The following is a 19,640-nucleotide window of genomic DNA, read 5'->3' on the forward strand; positions in this document are numbered from 1 at the left end:
TTGAGAACCTAAATGCCAATTTCAAACCACCTCAGGTTTGCAGCTAGGGTTTGGAAAACAGGAACTGAAATCAGCCTTGGTTCACAGAGGTTTGGGTTCCTTTCTTTTTAAAAGTCACAACTGTAAAATCCAGACCATGCCCATTAACATGCAGAAGCTGTTCAGCTCTAGCTTGCCATGATCTCCCTTTAGCCTCCTGGAAGGAGAGAAGCAGTGTCGGTCACTGCACTCTTTCCAGTACAACACACCAGAGCCCTGGCTCATTTGTGGAGGCATAAAAGGACTCTGGGTTTTGCCAGAACTGCCTCAGGCTCAAAAGTATTTGTATTTAGTAAGGAGGATTTGCCAGACATCTCTAAGACAGCAGTGCTGCAGGTCACTGCAACTGCCTTTGAAGAATTTTTCTGGAGAAGCATGTCTGGTGAGCTATTTATCTGAAAGTAGCACCTGCCCATGTTTTTAAATGACAGCAGAACTTGTAAAATGGTACTCAAGTAGCCTCCTATTTGAAAGAAAAAGTTTTCAAGGGTGCCAAATCAACCACCTCAACTATATGATACAACTTTACCTCATTAAACTAATGTGAATCATCCATTTGGGGCCAGCACCCAGACTAAGGATGCATGAGCATAAAATCTATGATACAAGCAACCATTTGTTACTATGAGTAGCTGATAAGTACCCATATTTGTGATGGAAGCTAAAACTAACCTTGCAAATATAAGTAACAGCAGCAGCACACAATGCTTGTGTCAGCCAGGAACTGCTCCTGAGTACAGTGCCTGGAAGATCTCCCAGCTCTCAACAGGCTTTCAGCAGAAAATGTTTCTGCTCATCAATATTTGACATCAAAAAAGCCAGAAGACAGACCTGGGGGGCTAGAAAGGGAAGTGCTGGAGGTAAGGGGTGAAAAACTTGAGACAGCCAAAGTGGACTAGGCAGTGGTGCTCCTGAATCTATTCTCCCTGAGAGCTGGAGGAAACATGAGGACGCAGCCCTGGTGGTTTACATGGTCCCCAGAAGCACCATGGTGTGGGGCAACTGCAGCACAAGTCTTCTGAGTGGAGATCTCAGAGGGAGAATAGAGGATTCAAACTAACCTGTAAATAAAATGTCCACATACCTTCATACTCCTGCATGGTTATGTTTTTGAAAAATATTTCTGAAACAGAAATAGGAATCTTTCCATTCCATGTCTCAAAGAAAGCATTTTAACATGGAAATTAATGAAGATCAATGGAGCACAGACTGGACAATTCGTATCTTCCACAGCTTCTCCCTCCCTGCCTCTGAAAATCCCTGTTCTCTCCTTCTTACCATGCCAGTTTTTCCTCTACTGCAGCAACTGTATGAAAAAAAGAACATTCATCAAGAGCATGTACATGGAAGCTATTATAAAAAGTGTGTACAAAACCCTTGTATCCAGCCTTAAATTAGGTCCTTGTGCCTTGATGATCAAATAAAAGGTTATATGCTCTTCTTCATTCAGTTATTAGCATACTAATAACACCTCTGGATGTGAGCAAGCTGCCTTCCACATAATGGAGGTCCTACTGGGCCTCTGTAGGAGGTAACATCAATTGGTTGTACAGCTTAATTCCCTATGTAATATTAGTAGTAACTAGAAGTGAGAAAAACCTACACACAGCCTTTAATTCTGTACACAGATACAGTATAGTGTTATGATTTCATAAATATAAACGACTTCATAAGGCATATCTCAGACTACTGGAATTGAAAATATCAGGAAACATATTTTAAGAAGACCAATCTTCTTTATAGCATTGTCATAATAATATTTGACAGAAATGCAACAAAGCTGTAAGTCTTTGAATAGGCTCACACTCAAAGAAATTCCAGTTTGCAGCTTTAACCACAAGCTGGAGGACCAGGCTTTCCCTTTTCTCACCAGTGAAGGATCCAATGTGGTCATTGCTCTGCTCCCTACAACAGATCTGATTCAAATAAAATACAGATGGATACACCATCTAATGAGCAGTCTGGTGCCTTCAGGAGACTGCTGTGATTAACAGCAGAGCCAAGACAAAATATCTGTGCTGCTTCATGAGGCATCTCTCCTTATCCTTTATCTCTAGACTTGAGGGATCTCACTATACTTCTAACTCTTGTACACACTTTGTTTATTAACCTCCTTGTCCTCAGCTCAGCTTTATACCTTTATTATCCACCTGCCCCAAGACTCAACTTGAAAGTTCAGACTTTCCTGCTCCCCAAACTCTGATGAGAGGAGACCTGGAGTAGGAATAGGACCAGGGAAAAGTCTATATATAGGATGCCCTCCACATTACATCCTATTCTACCTGCAAGATCAAGATGTGAGCAAAAAAGTATTGAAGGACTGTCATATGTGAGGAACTAGAGTGAGCTTGGGTTGGCAATAAAAAGAGGATTGGAAATAAAAAAATCAGCCCTACAACCATGCTGCAAACAAGTCTATTGCATTATTATTTTTAATAATGTTATTATTGTTATTATTATTGATGTTATTATAATTTTCACAAGAAGATGTTTTAAGACCAGGATTTAATAGAGTGGCAGGAGAAAGCCTCCTTCACACACCTCTTGCTCATCAAATGATATCAGTACCTGCCTTGGCCAGTTTCTGTGAAGGATGTTATTGCTGTCACCCTAAGTGAGCAGAAACCAAAGAGACCAAGCAGACTCTGTGAATGCAGTCTCTGAATACATATAATGCTATGGAAATGTTCAGATGTTCCCGAAATGCTCCTGGACCAAAATAATAGAATTGGACCCTTCCTAACTATAGCCAAACATTTGAAAATATGCAGATTTTCAAAATGAATGGCTCAGAACTATGTTGTTTCTGAACATTAAATATGACATGGAGAGAGGATCCCTTCTGATATCAAAAAAGCCTCACCAAACTTTACTTCCAAGAGACTTAATGAAAGCGAAAGCAGCCCTCCAATGTTGCCTTCAACTACTGCCCCATCATCACCCTCTTGCTAGAGTTTAAATGACTCTAAAAGATGAAAAGCAAATCTGAAAGTGGAAAAAAATGACAAATTTAATTCAAATTTCACAGGAAATCAACTGTGAAATTAGGGAGTCAATTCCTCATAAATTAGTGTACTTTTGTGAATATTAGCTAAATTGGTTACATCAGGTTATGGCTTGGTTCCAAGATTTTATCTCTAACAAGGTCCAACATAAGAACCAACTACTGGGACAAATCTTTAGATGCTAAAAAGAGGGATTGCTCATCTGAACATGACATGTGGGTCCCAGCTGAGAGTTCAGCCCACAGTATTTTCTGGAAAGCACTCAAGGTACCAACTGGCTGAAGGTATATTCTCATGCTAATATCTGTAATTAGACTACAGAACTGTCAATAAGACTACAGATTAACAGCATGCGCCAATATTATTGCCACTGACTTCTTTATCTGTCTGAAAGTGGGGACTGTTGCCATGAATAGTTGGTGTAGCTTCTCAGCACTCTTTGGAAATCAATTGATATACCAGTCAAGGGTATATCAACTGACACCAGGCCAATCTAGACAATCAGCAAGGAAGCTGGTTTTCTAGAAACAACTGCCAGGAAAATGCCACTCAGTAACTCCAGTCCCAGTGGAGTTATGTCATCTAGATGGATTTGGTGAAGTCTGCAGTCCTTTCCCACATTGAGTTATAATTATAATGTGGATAATATTTAGTATCATTTCTATGAACAGTTCACAGGCCTTTTTCTCTGCATCTTTCAGATTTTCTTTCTAATAAGTCTTCCAGGTGGTTGAAGCTGCAGGAACAAGCATATCACTTATGACCACCCAAGAGCTGGCATGTAGAAGAAATAGCAAAAGAGGGAATACTCATGGGGACCAGTGCACTGTCATCAAATAGCGTCACCAAATTGCGGTGCAAAGACCTTCCTAATCTTCCTACTCTCCAGTTAGGTGTACGGATGAGTCCTGCCAAGCTGGGCCGAGTCTCTGGGGAAGGCACAAAGACTCCACCACCTGAATCTGAAGGCACACCTCATCCAGCAGCTCCCCACTAGAAGCTGTGCACTGTGATGCATCACGCAGCTGGCACTGGCTATAGGCTGTTACACGGAGGCCCACATCGACCAGCATGCCCAGTTGCTCATGAATTATGCATGGATCTATCCCAGCCTACTTCAAATGCATCACCTTCCAATGCGAAAGATGACTTGGGTGTGGAAGTCTGCTGCAATTCCCCAAAGCTGCCTATGACAACATTTTGAGTGAAGCATATGCCCAGCAGGGGCAAATTACTCTCTCATACCCCTGAGGGGCGGTATCATGAATTACTATTGATATAATCACTCTGAACCTGCAGGGTGAACAGGTAAAACACACTGCAATATTTCTAAATCGATGCAGCAGTATCAGTTGCTTCATTGCAAGGAACATAAAGTGTGTTAATTTAGTGGGCAAAGCCAAGACTTCACTAAACGTCCCTGCAGCTTCTTAAGATCCCCACACAATTTTACAACAGTTTTACACCAATTATAAGTACTATAAGGTCAAACCAATGATACAGCTAGTGGTGACTGCCTTTAATTAAAACTTACGTTAACCTCAATGTTGTATCTCCATAATTTTAGTAAAAATATGCTCTGTATTTACTGAGGTTGCATCTGCATCTGTTATGTTCACAGACGTATTCCAGAGTTTTCAGAGGGGAACCATAATTCCATTGATAATGAAGCTGGCAAAATTATACAACTCCAGGTTTGCAAGAAACTGATATTCTGGGTTGAGACAGAGACTACATGAATAATAGATACTGAAAGAATCAATGAATCAAGTCTTTAGCCTTCATTCTTCTGAATTTTAAATTTCTTCTATTTTATCTGGGACTGATCAAAGAATTTTGCCAACAGAAATAATACTCTATGACTATTTCATGTTTGCTGCAGGATCATTTTTGAATCCTAAAGCACCACCCAGGAGAAAGAAAAAGATATGCAAATGATGGGGAAGTGAGGCAAGTGATTTATTTTAGCTGCGTTGACTTTTTCAGGTCTGTATTTTTTTTTCCAAATCAGAATGGGGCATACTGTGTCATTTAATTTTCAGGAAATCTAACTCCGTTTCAAAAAGGAAAGTGTAGAAGGAGAGAAAGCCCACTATAGTTAGTAATAATTATTGATTAAAGAAATAGCAGTATGCTCTTTGTTATTCCCCTCCTTTTAATTTATGATTTTTTTCTGATGAAGAGGGAGAATATTCAGTTCGCCTCTAAATACAGGTGATTCAGCAATCTGACTCAGGAAATTAATGCTTTTATAAGGATCAGCAAAATATTGAGCCTTTTTGGAAACAAAAAAGCCCAAACCCCACCTAACAAGGAAGTTTATCTGCAAAGCTCAGACGAAAAGGCCCTGAAGTTTGGTTGTGGCTCTCCCATATAAGCTTAATGAATCAAGCAATCCTGTAGATATCCTATAGACAGAAACTTTATTAAGGTATGGAAAGCCTGAGCTGCTGGAGTCTGGCATTTAACAGGTGCATCTGTTTACTTTCCAGCTACTCATCCTCCTTAAAAAAAAAACCCTCAGACTATAAACGCAATTAAGTGCTGATTTAAGATTGGAAAAATATCACCTCCCCCAGGACAAGTGTCCGTCTGAAAGATCTCCCCTGCCCTGCCCTCTCGTCCCCTCCGCTCCCCCCAGAAAACACTTTTGGAGGGGTTTCTGGCTTCTGTTACATTAAGCTGTGCTTATAAAATTATGTCTGCGAGCATCTTGGACCCTCTAATGAGATGATGCTACAGAGTAATCTCTCTCCCAGAGACCCTGTTGAAAGCATCAACATTATGTACTGACTATTCAGCATAAACACGTACCTTAAAATTAAAAAAAAATACACTCAAACAAAGCCTGCCCAAAGCAGACAGCCGCCTGCCTGGCAGGATCAGCCGCTAGCTTTTCTCCCTCTAATCTGCCCACTGAGCAGCGTCACAGAGACTGTCTTTTATCAAAACAAAGGCTGGATGCTGGCTGGGAAGTGTGAAGCCGACTAAAAATGGCTGAAAAGCTGTCCAAGGCACCCGGGAAGGTAGCCAGCCCCACCCAGCACAGACACCGACCTGCTCAAAATAAGCTGAAAATAAGCCCAAAAGGGAGATGCTATTGTTCCCCTCACCTCCTCAGCAGTAAGACAACATCATCACAGTATTTTGCCCTGAATGGCTCCGCAGAATGCTTGAAAGCATAACGAAAGGATTAATTATTTCTTTTTAAGCAATCCTACAGCAAAGTACGAAGCGGGTGGCAGTGCCACGGCTGCCTCGGTACTATCGCACTTCTTGCCGAAGCTGCGTTTTCTTTGTGTCGACGCTAGGCTAAGCCCTCGCTATGGGTGTGTCCACAGGCAGGATGCACCCCGGCGCCCAACGCAACCGCCTCGAACCCTCACGAGCCCGAGCCTGCACAAATTCACAGTCACCCAGCTTTCATAAAACCCGAAAGGGATGAAATCATGCCAGAGGCAGCCCGATGGAGAGAGTCGGGATGAGAAATGAAACTGCTAACGGCAAGGGGGGATGCTTTGGGAATGAGCTGTAAGGTGGGAAGGATGGTCCTGTATCCTGGATGCTTTCAGGGTGAGACAGCTGGAGACGGGAGATATACATTCAACGAACAGAATTACGGGCTTTTTTATCTTTCTTTCTTAAATTACCCCCTAAGTAAAGCTTCACAGGGAGGGAGAGAAAACAGCATGCAAAGGCCCGCAGGTGAACAATGCAAAAATGGATGGATCCTGCCTTTGCCTCCTCTGACATGCAGTCTTTCTAGCATGCAACACTAGAATAGATATAATACCCTGACATTTCCAGTTGCTCCAAAGACAGTCCATCTTGGTGGAATCAGCACTGGCTTGCATCTCGGAGAGCTGAGGAATTGCCGGTCCTTTCGTCGGAGGCACTGCGTTACCAGTCAGGCATTCCCGAGCATGGGTGGGTTAGCGGGTATCGCTCCCGTCTCCCCGCTCGGCTCCGGACTGATGCTGTAAGCAGCACAGGCGGAGGGGGGAGGGCATATTGTACGCGCTGCGGTCTCCACTGCAGCAAATCAGCAGTGTGATGTGGTTGCCCTAGGGAGCAGGCTCCTTTGAAAAGGGGATGCAGTCCCCTTTCAAATCAAAAGCTTGTGCTTGGCAGCTTAGCCTCCTAAGCCATGGAAATGGTTAAGGCAACCTGACGGCAAAGAAATAAAAACAAATTGGGTGTGGGTGGAAGGGTGCGGGGGGGGGGGGGGGAAGCAGCGATTCCTATGTGGCTGTATGGTTGTGACTATTCATGTTCCAGAAATTTCTTGAGAGTGATGAATCTGGTGTTTTCTTGTTTTGGTTTTGGTTGTGGTTTTTTTTTGTTTGTTTTTGTAAGGGCCAAATTTTACCCAGTCCCTCTAGGTTCCAGTACCCCCTTCTCATCTGCCCATCTCCACGAGGTCAGGGAGAAGGCAGAAGAAAACTAAGGTCAGAATCTGACCCCAACACAGCAACCCCCATTTTGCTATTTTTGGACAAAACTATTTCAGAAATAGAAGAAAAGAGCAGAGTACCCACACCACCAGGATCACCCTTCTCCCCTGCAGATGTGAGTACCTGCAGGCACAGGGTGACCCACATGGCCTCCCAGCCCCTCATGCCAAGCCCTGCTACACCAGGATGCCACGGTTAGGATGCAGAGTGTATGGGCGTTGCCTCCTCTTGCTGCTCAAATGCTGCATAAGCCAGGATTGTAGGTGTAAGAGTGCAGGTAAACGGGACAATTTGGGAAAAAAACATGTGCTCTCTGTAGTAACTGTGAGCCTACTAACAGCTGAATTGTAACACCAGCCTAAATACTCTTACCCGAGTAAGACACTGCCTTTGCCTCAGTTTCCCCATCAATAACCTACTATAAGTAAACTCGTAGAGACATCATAATGAGGCAACAGCTGTACGTGGCCAATACTGAGAAAGAAAATTCTTTACATCCACCCAGCCTGTTTGTCTTTTCAAATTTGGGGGTTGTTATTAATCACATAGAAACTCCCCCAAAAGTCACCCCATTTCACTGAGGAGTGCCCTGAGATACAGCATATCAGACTTGGTCCAGCCATTGTTGACAGAATTATCCCAGCTGGGAATACACCTCTGAGGCTGTATTTAATCTTTATGAAATCTGCTACTTTATGAAAATATTTTACTTTAGCCATGTTATACTGAATTTAGGTTTTTCATGTGCAAACTGATACCAGCACAGACACAGTGGGTCACGTACACTTCATCATGGAGAACAGAGTTTGAACTTTTCTGCTCTTTTAGCTCCAAAACTAGTCTTTAATGCCTGAATTAACAGAGATCTCCAACTGGCAGTAGCAGGTCACTTATCCTTCCCTCAGGTAACTCATCGCATAGAAGACAGCCAAAATCTGAGAGATTCACCGCAGTGTGGTCTTAACCTTTACCTAGGAAACTCTGCTGGGATTACAGGGTCCAAGAGCCATTGTTCATAGAATCACAGAATCATATAATAGTTAGGGTTCATATTTTAAAACCATATTTAAAATTCCCCAACAGACTTACTTAGGCCTGAATACAGCATCTTTGGTCCCTTAACAGGGAAATAATTAACTGATTGGTGCAGAACTAGCTTCAGCTGTCATCGCATACAGTAAGATTAAATAATCTACAATGTTACAAGTCTAGATTTTCTGCTTTTTCCTGGCTTTGTTAAAAAAAGTAAGAAACAGCTTGGTAAAGGGTGATTTTTCAGCATGGACTGATTGGTTTAGACCCTTTGCAAGTGCAGAAAATACCCCTACTGGTATATTTTGCCCTGAATACTGTTTGTAGCTCGGCGATGCCGTTCCCAGCACCAATCCATAATACAAGGTATTTACAGTGCATATGAAATAGAGCCATCATTCACATGAAATTCCTAAATCCTGGAGTCTCTGAAAAAAAAAGCTGAAGAGACCTCAAACTTAGTGCATCAGTGAAACTCGTGGCTATTTATCACATACCACCAGCAACCCATCAGTAAGAAGACTCAGAATCTCTGCTTAGTCTCACTGTCACCAACATTTTGAAGACAGGTATAAAAGACAAATTTCTTTGGACAGATGAGTGGTCTGTGTACATTTAACATCCCAGTGTTGTATGAAACAGTGATGATGTCTCTTTTCCTTCATTGTTGGTTGGGATTTGTCTTGCCCCTGGTCTCCAACTCCTTCCTCAGGCTGCCAAAATAAATCATACCATCAGTTTTCCTGCTTTAATTCTTACTTCCCTTTGGAAAAGTGTCTCTTCAGACCTGGTCCATGTAAGTATTCCCGTGCTACTTCCAGAGCTATTTTAATTCACAGGAAAGAAGGTCTTCCAGCATGCACTCATTTATCCCAAGAGCCAAGTTAGGTGAGGAACAGAGGCAGTGCCTGGCATTAACACTGTACATGTGTCTACACAGATGTGCCAAAAAGTTTAACAAATCCCAGTCAGCACTGGGTGGATCCAAGACTAAAATGGCAATTAGTAAAATATGCATTTCTGCAACGAGAATTTAAATTATGCATTCAGTAAGTAGTGAGCTAGAATTAGAATTAAGTGGTTGGCCATCAACAGAGAGTGAAAACTGGGTGAGAACTACTTCCTTGTAACAGAACTAAACCAGAACTAAAACTAAACATTGACTGAGCAGACTGGAAAGTACAAAAAATAAACATAGCACTGCTTGGATCTTGAAAGGGTGACAGTGCACAGGTCAGAGATCTTGGCATCAACCGCTGCATACTGAAATTTTGGAGGAGAGATTTTCCGCGATCATGAATAGAAGTAAGATTAAAAGCAGCAAGGGAATTTATTTCCTATCAGAGCACCCTCCATGGGAAGCCTCTTGCTGCAGGATGTCACTGAAATGATTACAGATCTTAAGATGTCTTACTGAGGCCATCTAAAGCTCAGTGTGTATGGCACAGCCACAAGCCAAGTGGGCTCATCAGTATTTGCCTGTTAAGTTGCTTTGATGGAGATAATGATCCATATATGTAGGATGTGTGGGGTAAGGACTCAGCCAAATAAAGCTACCTGTTTGCTTTCAGCCCACCCTAACCTCCCTTTGAGGAAAACCTCTGACCACATTAACACGAGTAGGGTGTTGCTGTCTGCCTCATTCCTTTCCTTGTTATTACAGCCCTACATCAGGACTAGCTCTCCAACCCTACCTTGCTTTGAAAAGTGGGAGGGAAGTCCTCCCACTTTCACAGTGACCCAGCCTGCCTGTGCACTGCTGATGAGCTCTGATGAGGTCAGAGTTGGCAACATTTAAGGTTTTTTAGGTAAATATATTTGAATTGACATAACAGTCCATAAGAGCTCGGAAGTACCCACTGTTCTACCAGGCGAAGTCTCACACGTATCCCTAAACTTCAGGGTTGTCCCTTAACAATCCTGCTAGAGTACAGGGTGGAAATCAGCATTGGTTTCAAAGAATATTTAATGTTAACAAATTCAGAGATAGAGCTGAAACCATCACAAGTTCTGTTCTAAGTGAAGTGACTTTGAAAACACTTTGGACTGATTATGCTTTTCAGAACAGCTCTCTGCATCACTCCGCGTCAACGCATTGTGGGACACATTGAGGGCAGTGCCAGATCTGCAACATGGTGCTATAAGATCCTGACATTTATCACTTTAGAACAATGGCATTAAGGGAGATCATTGTGTTTTTCTTCTACGTTAATTTGTTCTTAGCATTAGCAACAAAAATAGGGGGGATGCTATTTTAGAAGTTGCATTAATATGTCCCAAAGCTCTAAAAAGCAATGAGGAAATTTTGCCTGAGTACTCCACACCAAGGGCAGCCAGCAATTACATTTTTGTGAGGAGGCTGTCAATAGCAGAGGGATGGGCCAGATCCTGGCTCTGTTCTCATTCCTTCTACTGTTTTGCATTTGTTCTTGCACTTCTTCTGGGCTGCAGAATTGCTCAGAGGCAGATTGGGTGAAAAGGTTATGAGCTAGGAGATGGGGTAGCTATTTCAGGTCCATGGCTATTCACAATATAGAGGGTACACAGACAGCTCTGTCCTTGCTGTCTTTTGCCCAGGTCTTTGGTATTTTCTCTCAGGAAATGAAACACAGTGATAAATATTTTTTTTTATTTTTTTTTACTTCAGGTCAGGACCACAGAAAGTATCAATAAACTGGTAAAAAAGACAATAAGGTCTGCTGAAAAAGTCTGGAGCTGAATACTCGTAGCAAAAGAAGCCCCGTGTCCCAGAACATCACATAATGTTCCAGCTTTCCTGCAATTTCTTTTAGAAGCCATTAAATGCCTGAGTTGATGAGGGTTTTTTTAAATCATCGATCAAAATATTTGGGTTGTTCACAAGAAGTGTGTTTAGAGATGTGTTGCTAAGCTCCTGCTCTGCTGCCTCTGTTTCACTTTCTGCTCAGCAGTGTTCTTTATGCCCATTTTTGCTCAACTTCTGAGGTTATTATAAGGTCTTCAGCAACAACCATGTGTCATGAGTCAAATGAGTGGGTGAAAGCAACAGGTGAGACACTTCGTACTTGCTTCCCTCCCTGGGAATGAGGTGGCCTTTCTCTGAATCCTAATAAATGAGCCATGTGGGGGATAGTCCTCAGGTTTGGTACTATTGATAAGAAACAATTCTCCATTTTGGTTTTTGAACCACTGATGTGCAGTCCCTTGGCAAACCTGGCACATATCCTCTTCACCAGCCATCCCAGAGGTAGCTGGTGCTTCTGCAGTGGCATTTCAGCTCACTGGCTACTGCAGACAACAGCACATCTAACACATAAGAATCAGCTTTGATTTATTCCTGTTTCTTCAGCAGTGGATCATTTCTCTTGGTCCTTTAATGTTATTTTTTGAACCATGAGTATCATAGAAATGAAGGCTCTATTCCTGCAGTTAATCAAGAAAAGTCTTTTGATTCTTTCCAGTGGGATTACTTTTTTTCAATTGCTAGGAACCTTAAAATTGGGTGTTTCTCTCCTCTGGGGGAGGTAGTTGGTACATCTTCCTTCCTCTGTTGACATTTGATCAGCGAAGCTGCTGAGACCCTTAAGCTCTGTCTGACCTACTGCATTTCCCCATTACAGACAGCTCTTCTGGCACTTGCAGCCTACCCCCATTTTCAAGCCTTCCACTTTTATGCCTGTGCTGCTAAATTTTTCCCTCTTACAGCATTGCTGGTGCTGCAGCTGGCATTATTAATTCCATTTCATTAACCAGTCTTCCTAATGGACTGGAAGACAAAAGAGAAGACACCCTTGAGACAACAGTGTGGCTGGGCCTCAGGAGATCTAAGTTTAGTCCTCCTGCCTGCCACTGGCTTCCTATGTGACCTTGGGAATCATTTTGCTTAGGTCTCTGGGTCTGCTTGGTCTATTTAAATTTGGGGCATCATCTGCTTTTCAAGCTTTATTTCTGCACCAACCAGCCCAAGAATCTGCTGCTCTAGCAAAGGAGCCTCACCATTTTCACAATACATCTTGCAGGCTGCTGTTACTGGCTCTCATTCTTGGACCAGAGGAGGGCAAGCAAGACTGTAAAGATGAATTGGGGTTGCATTGCTCTTGGAAATGGTGAAATCCTGCCTGGTGCTCTGCAAGGATGCTGGGGGACAGAGGAGACCCCTCTTTGGCAAGCATGCCCAGAAGAAATGAAGAAGACACACTTTTATTAGATTCTCAAAGCAAGGTCTGGCAGCCAGTGCCTGAGCTGGGGAAATGAGGTCTGGACTTTGCCTCATGGGTGTGCCACAAGCCAACAGGGATCCCATCCCTGCCTGGGCAACGTCCTGTGCTGGGAGCAGAGGAGGGGGCCCTGGAGCATCCCACCTCACTGCACTGCAGCCGCCCTGCAGGACAGGCACAGCCCCTCTGAGCTGCTCTGCTGGGAGGAAGAGGCAATAGGAGGCAGAAATAAGAGCTCAAGCAGGGCCTACACCAGTGCAAGCCCACAAGCACACTGCATAGGGGTGCACAGAGTGAGCCATGCAGGCAGCCCTGCTGCGAGCATAGGCAAAGTGCCACACCAAGGCAGCTCTGCTGCACAGCAACACTAGACAGATCCTGCCTGGCCAAGTCCTGCCCTGTGCTCCTCCATACACCTAGGTTTAGGGCTGAGGCAGGTCTGGTGCAGCACCCAGGAAAGATGTGCCCTCACAAATGCCTAAAGCCTTGCTTACAGTTTACAGTGGCCACCCCTCACTCCTGCCCTATTGGGTTCAGGCCCAAGTTTGGAATCTCCAGGGGCTGATTCAGGGGCTAGGATGTTCTGTCCAAAATGCAACTATAAATTGTGCAAATGTGCCTGCAAATTAAACCAGCAGTCTGCAGGTAGAGGCTCAGAAGACTGAGGTTTCATTTGCAGCAGTGCCACAAGCCCTTAATTCAGGTTGAGAGTCTCAGAAGCAGCCAGGGGTGTTAGCAAATAAGCTGTGTTTTGTAGCATTTCTGCTGGTACCTCTGCTTCTTTACCCACCATTCCTCCAGCTGACTCAAGCTAGATGGGTGAGAGAAGGTGCAGAATGACTTACCACAGACCAAGCCACTTCCCCAGCCATTGTTACTTCCAAAAAAGCCATTTTCTGTGGGGAACGGAGTCAGTGAGCAGGCCCTGAGCTGCTCACCCCTCTGCATGGTGCTGGAGAGCTGCTTTGAATATCTCAGCATGAACATCTTTGCATCCTCTGCCACTGTTACCACCCCACTGCACAGGGAGTCTGGGAGGATAATGCATTAGTGGCGGAGGTATGTGTGGATGCTGCGGCCATGCACACACCGGCATATCTGACACAGAATTGTCATGGCAACCCCAGCTTTCCCCAGAGAACAGCAACAGATCACTAATACACTGCTGGATGCAATAGCCACAACCGCTGCTCTATGGATGTGAGACACCTGGGTACCAAAACGCTTTCTGCACAGGGAGGGGTGGTGCTTGCAGAGCCACAGCTCTAGATCATACTTCACCTGGGAAGCTGGCTGCTAATATGGAAAAATCTTGGCCGAGGTTATAGAGGAAGGGGGGATAGGGGATAGGCAGGGGCAGGTGAAAAAGCAGATGCTCCTGCCCTGAGCAAATGCAACCCCACAGAGCTGGCAAAGGTGATGGAGGAGGCAGTGTGGCTGCTTATTGCAGCAATGCTAACAGTGCTGCATGGCATGAAGGGTTTATGCACAAGGAGTGTGTTAGTGCTGTCCAAGGGGAAGAAAAAAGCCAACAACAAAATGAACAAAAGGAGAAGTGAAGGACATAAAATACTAGTGCGTATGACAGGAATGTCAGTGCAAGGTTGTGGGAAGGGGAAAGCAAAGAAGGAGTATGAGCAGGGCTCTGGTAAGAGCCAGTATGAGTACTGGCTAGAGAAACGCTTTGGACAGTGAAGCAGCACTCTGATTTTTAAATGTTATTATGGGCCTCTAGGGTAATTAGAAGAATTAGATCAGGAAATGATGTGCCAGAAGTGTTGCCTGAAAAGTGGTCAGGGTTGTATTTGCTGGGGAAATGAGCAGGAAGAATGGCTTTGTGGAGTATTTTAGGACATCAGTTGGAAGAAACGCTACACAGAAACGCAGTGATGGTTTGAGTACCAGAGGGGGTGTCCCTGCCCTGGCACATCACCTCACATGTTGCAGTGGGAAGAGAAAAGTATGGATCATATGTATATATCTCATGGAAGATACCACAAGCAAGGTAAAGAAAGCTTCCAGCATCAAATCAGCAAAACATACAGTGAAAATTCACACCCTGGAGCCAGCTCATTAGGAACTTAATATCAGTCATCCCTAAAACTAGATATCTTATGTGTACAGATGCAAAATGATGAAAAAGACAAGAAAAAAATGCAGAACCCAGATAAACCCACCAAATTTGTGGAAATGGGTTTCTCTCTGAAAAATAGATTCCATCTCTGAGTATTAGAGTATCATGTATCCTCACTCCCCCTCTCTGCACACAGTGAGAAAGTCCTAATTTGGATGCTGACGTCGAATATCAGAGAAAAGACAATTTCATTTCCCATTCTCAAGCCAAAGGATTAAAGATAGATTAGCAAGACTATTTCACATTTAAAAACCAAACTAAAAGGCCTAAGGAATTCAGATTTCATCATTAAACACCATAAGCCACATTTTCCTGATTGCTCTTGCAAAGGAATAATAGCCCTCTACTCTGGGATGAGCATGAATTTATAATAGGAGGTATAGAGTCAATATATATGCAAAATGGAGTTATTTTGCCATCTGTATCATTAAGCAGCATGAAAGTTCACTGGACAAAATGGAACAAAGAGAAATGTTTTCCTTCTATCACAGTATATTTAACCACTGCTTCAATAATGGATAGCATGTGGATATGGCAGAAGTAGCATTGATTTCAGAGCAAAAGTGTAGATTTGCAGATACAGAAATAGCTGTTACCCCAGAGCACTGCACATGAACAATATGAGATGGAAGGATAGCATACTAAGTTTTGTACATGAATAGTGAATTCCCTTGCAACGGGTTTAGCTTTTGCAGAAACTGGGTAATTCCAAAGACAATAGTAAAATAGATTTGGGTGAGCATTACAGAAGGTCTGCTGGGACTTCTGAACTGCTTTCCATAAGTGTTTCACTCCCTGCAAAGATTTAAGTACATGTGGCTTTGCTAAAACTCCCTGAGACAAGTACCACAAAATATCCCTTTATATAACATCAGATACCTCATTCTTAATAAAAACATCCAGGGACCAAAAGCACGATATCCCTGTGTCCCTTCTAAAATGTTATCATATTCCAGATACTTAAAGTTGATTTATTTCAAACAAATCAGAGATAAAACATAATGGCATGACATTGATTTTAAATTACCATAAATTCAAGAAAACCACAGTCCTTATATATGCAAAAAGCCCCAAACCCCATGTTTTGTTCAGATGAACCTCATCTTTCACAGGTATGGTAGATGTGCTTTTGCTGAATGCCAGGCAGATACCTGAATCCTGCTGGTTCTCAGCACGTACTGGTCAGGGCTTTGGAAGCTTCTGAGAGACATCAGCTCTCTAGATTAGGATGTTGTGCTGGTTTTGGCTGGGATAATTTTCTTCATAGTAGCTAGTATGGGGCTATGGTCTGGATCTGTGCTGAAAACAGTGTTGATAACCAGAGATGTTTAAGTTACTGCTGAGCAGTGCTTACACAGAGTCAAGGCCTTTCCTGCCTCTTACACCACCCCACCAGTGAGCAGGCTGGGGGTGCACCAGATGTTAGGAAGGGACACAGACAGGACCACTGACCCCAACTGTGTAGTACTGGGGACCAGAAGAGATGGGATTGAGACTTCATTTTTGAAGTAGCAGCTCTTACCTTTTCCAAAATACTCTTTTTTTAACTGTACTTTATTTTAATCCTCTCCTGCCCCCCCACCCCCCACACCCCCATGTTTCCTGACATTTGAAATGATCAAAGCTTCCTGTGAACCACAGCTTCTAAATTTCAGATAAATATAGCCCTCTGCTCTGCATTTGTTTGTTTTCCTCAGGTTGCAATCCTGCAGTCAAGACCTACTTATTTTGGAGCAGGGAGAGCTGCTGCTTGTCACCACGTGCTTCAGCAACCAGGGAGGAGCACAGTCCTGCCTGTGCAGGATGCAGCACCGCACCACTCGAACGCAGGGTCTAATCCTGACCTGGCAACTCAGAGCAAATTAACCAGCAGCCCCTGTGCTGGCTCCAGGGACCAGAGCAACCCTGGAGTGGGCAGAAAGCAAAGGGAGGCGTGATGCATGGAGACAGGTTGCTCACAGGGGTGCACAGAGGGGATGATGGATGTGGGCATGGCTGAGCGTTGTGACATGTCCAGCCCACGCTGGCACACAGGGGGACAACCCTGAGCCCTTCGAGACACGGTGAAACTCTGTGGTCTCCAGGGTACAGATGAAACCTCATGCAAAGGCAGGAAGGTCCTGACCCCACCTCTCCCTTGGCCACCCACGTGTACCCAATCAGCCCAGTGCAATTTATTTTGGCTTCCCCATTTGCTGAGAAATAAATGTGGCAATTACTTTGCACATCTGAAGTGTCAGAACCCTTCAGCACATTTCCCTGAAGCTAAATAATTAATGAGGGGCTCTGATTAGTCTGAATCTTGTGGAGTTATCAGACAGTGCTGAGTGATTTTTACCTCTCAGCACCTGAGATGGGGCTTTGTTAAGAGGCCAAGGATGGATGGACTTCCCAGCCACCAAACTGGGAGGCTTCCTGCAGCCAAAAGGGCTTGGCTTGTTGTTTATTTTAGAAAAGTAAGTTTCTGCCCTGCTTTGCGCTTAGGTTGCCACAGACAGAAGCAGCTTTCAAAATCTGAATGCTTTGCATGGATGTGATGGATGATAAAGTACACTTCCATGCAAGAAAGATATCCTGTGTAAGTAGCACCCAGCAACTCAATTCACCTCAGTGTCTCAGTAGAGGGACCACATCTAAGAGGCTTTTTTTGCCTTTCACCAACAAATAGGGGTCAAGTAGAAGGTACCAGGTGTGCAACTACCAGGGGTGATCCTGCAAACCAGATCACTACAGCAGGACCTAGCTCCCACAGCAGGATCAGACCCTATGGAGTCACACCTGTGGCAGTGGGTTTCCAGCTCAGCCTCCGGCAGCAGAGTGAGCTGATGTCCACATGGGGTGAGAGCCCCTTAGCAAGAGCCTGCTGCATGAGGGATGCAGGAAGAGCTGGTGGCTGTTGCATAAGGTCCATTTTCTCCTACAGATTCTTTCTTTTTTAATCAATTCCCCATAATATGCAAGCCACCCAGAAAGCTGTACTGAGCCCTGCTTATGCCATGCAGGTTTGTGTGAGCCACTGCCCTTTCCCTAGCCCTCTCTCATTTTGCCTCCAAACTGCAAATCTGTTTTTTACAATGACCCAGGAAGGAGAGAGCGTGCCCAGCAGACACATGCAGCTACTACATGAGCAAACTGGGTATCTTTGGGGTCCAGAAGTGCAGAAGACGGTATGATCTTCACATCTCCATGGAGGAGATGAAGATAAAAGGGATTACACTAAACCTGAACTCTCCTCACCCCAAATGCCACAGCCATAATGACACCAACTGCAAAACCCACTGTTCCTGCCCTGCTTCACACATTTCACCTCTGAGCAGCAAAGGGGCATATTCACAGGAGGACACTTTCAACTCTCACAACACCACCAGTCACGCACCTCAAAAAGTTGCCTCTCCCTGAAGGCATTTCCCCCTCACCCGGAGTTTTGTACAAACAGGAGGTAAAGCACTCCTTGCAAAGAAAAGCAAAGAATGCCTGGTTTTGCCTCATCCAACATGTGTTTCCATGGAAGCAGAGGAGGGAGCGGGCAGCCTGCGGCTGCAAATCTCAGCTATCTCACTGCCTGCTCCCATGTCTGAAGAGACAAATGGATCATTAAAAATACGACTGAAATTTAAAAAATCCCCTTTGATAGTAGATAGCTGATGCTTAGTGCTGCAATGCTGTTTTTAGGGACTGGGGCTCAGGCATATCACAGCTGAAGGAAACCAAACAGGCTCATTCTCAGAGGAAACAGAGTATGCACTGAATAAAATGATTTTTGTTCTTTGTTGATCACATTGGTGTAGCGATTGTGTAAGCACAGAGAACAACAGCACAACACACAAAGGGAGTTATGTAAATAGATTAAAAAGATGTTTTCAACATGGTTTTAGAAGTGTATTGCAAAGATGGTTTAGGGAGTACAGATTGTTTAGGAAAATGAAAGGTTTGATCCAATCCAAAATGTTGATCCAATCCGAGTTCTGATCTCAGGGCTGAGTCTCCTGAATTCAGTCTTATTTTTAAATATCTGAAGGGGGCCTATAGGGATGCTGGAGAGGGACTCTTCATTAGAGACTGTAGTGACAGGACAAGGGGTAACGGGTTCAAACTTAAACAGGGGAAGTTTAGATTGGATATAAGGAGGAAATTCTTTCCTGTTAGGGTGGTGAGGCACTGGAATGGGTTTCCCAGGGAGGTTGTGAATGCTCCATCACTGGCAGTGTTCAAGGCCAGGTTGGACGAGGCCTTGGGTGATATGGTTTAGAGTGAGGTGTCCCTGCCCATGGCAGGGGGGTTGGAACTAGATGATCTTAAGGTCCTTTCCAACCCTAACGATTCTATGATTCTATGATAAATATAAACCACAAAGGTTTCCTGGCCCTAAACTAGCATCTTGAGGCATCACCACATTCAAACAACGTGCAGTTCCCAGCAGCTTGCAAGCACGTTGCAGATACATCTTCTTGCTGCTGAGCCAGGCACGTTTCACTGGGAGTAATTACCATATATCCTCAGGTAGGAGCTGCCTCTTACCCAAACTGTTGCACTCAGTGTCTTGAAAGTAGCTGCTGCACACAACCTCTCTTGAGTGACTGAGCTGGATCTAGCCGGTCGCCTTGTGCCAGCTCCCAGCAAGGTAATAAGGCTGATACACGTGCAGCCATTACATGAGCAAATGCAAAATGTCCTTCCTGCATTTATCCCTCTCAGAAAAATACAGAGCTGTTTTACGGCAGCCTGCCTTCTCCCGAAAGGCAGCAGAATTTCTCACCAGGAGATTTTTTTCTGTCTTTCT

The 19,640-nt window shown here is 44.1% G+C and overlaps 1 protein-coding gene across 2 annotated transcripts in view; it reads right to left on the reverse strand.

The window, feature by feature from the left end:
- RTN1 (reticulon 1) overlaps positions 1-19,640 on the reverse strand; it is a 118,020-nt gene that overhangs the window by 10,540 nt on the left and 87,840 nt on the right. The window contains exon 1 of one of the 2 annotated variants that reach the window (XM_061462685.1): positions 6,838-7,168. The exons of the other annotated variant lie outside the window; for it this stretch is intronic. Coding sequence (XP_061318669.1) covers positions 6,838-6,898 — 61 coding nt within the window. The 5' untranslated portion in view covers positions 6,899-7,168. Of the gene's footprint in view, positions 1-6,837; positions 7,169-19,640 lie in introns of those variants that run through there. 2 annotated transcript variants of the gene reach the window in all.

Source organism: Pezoporus flaviventris, unplaced genomic scaffold (assembly GCF_033815535.1).
Source record: "Pezoporus flaviventris isolate CSIRO_AGI_PZ_B2104156 unplaced genomic scaffold, CSIRO_AGI_Pfla_v1 ptg000035l, whole genome shotgun sequence".
Lineage (NCBI taxonomy): Eukaryota > Metazoa > Chordata > Aves > Psittaciformes > Psittacidae > Pezoporus > Pezoporus flaviventris.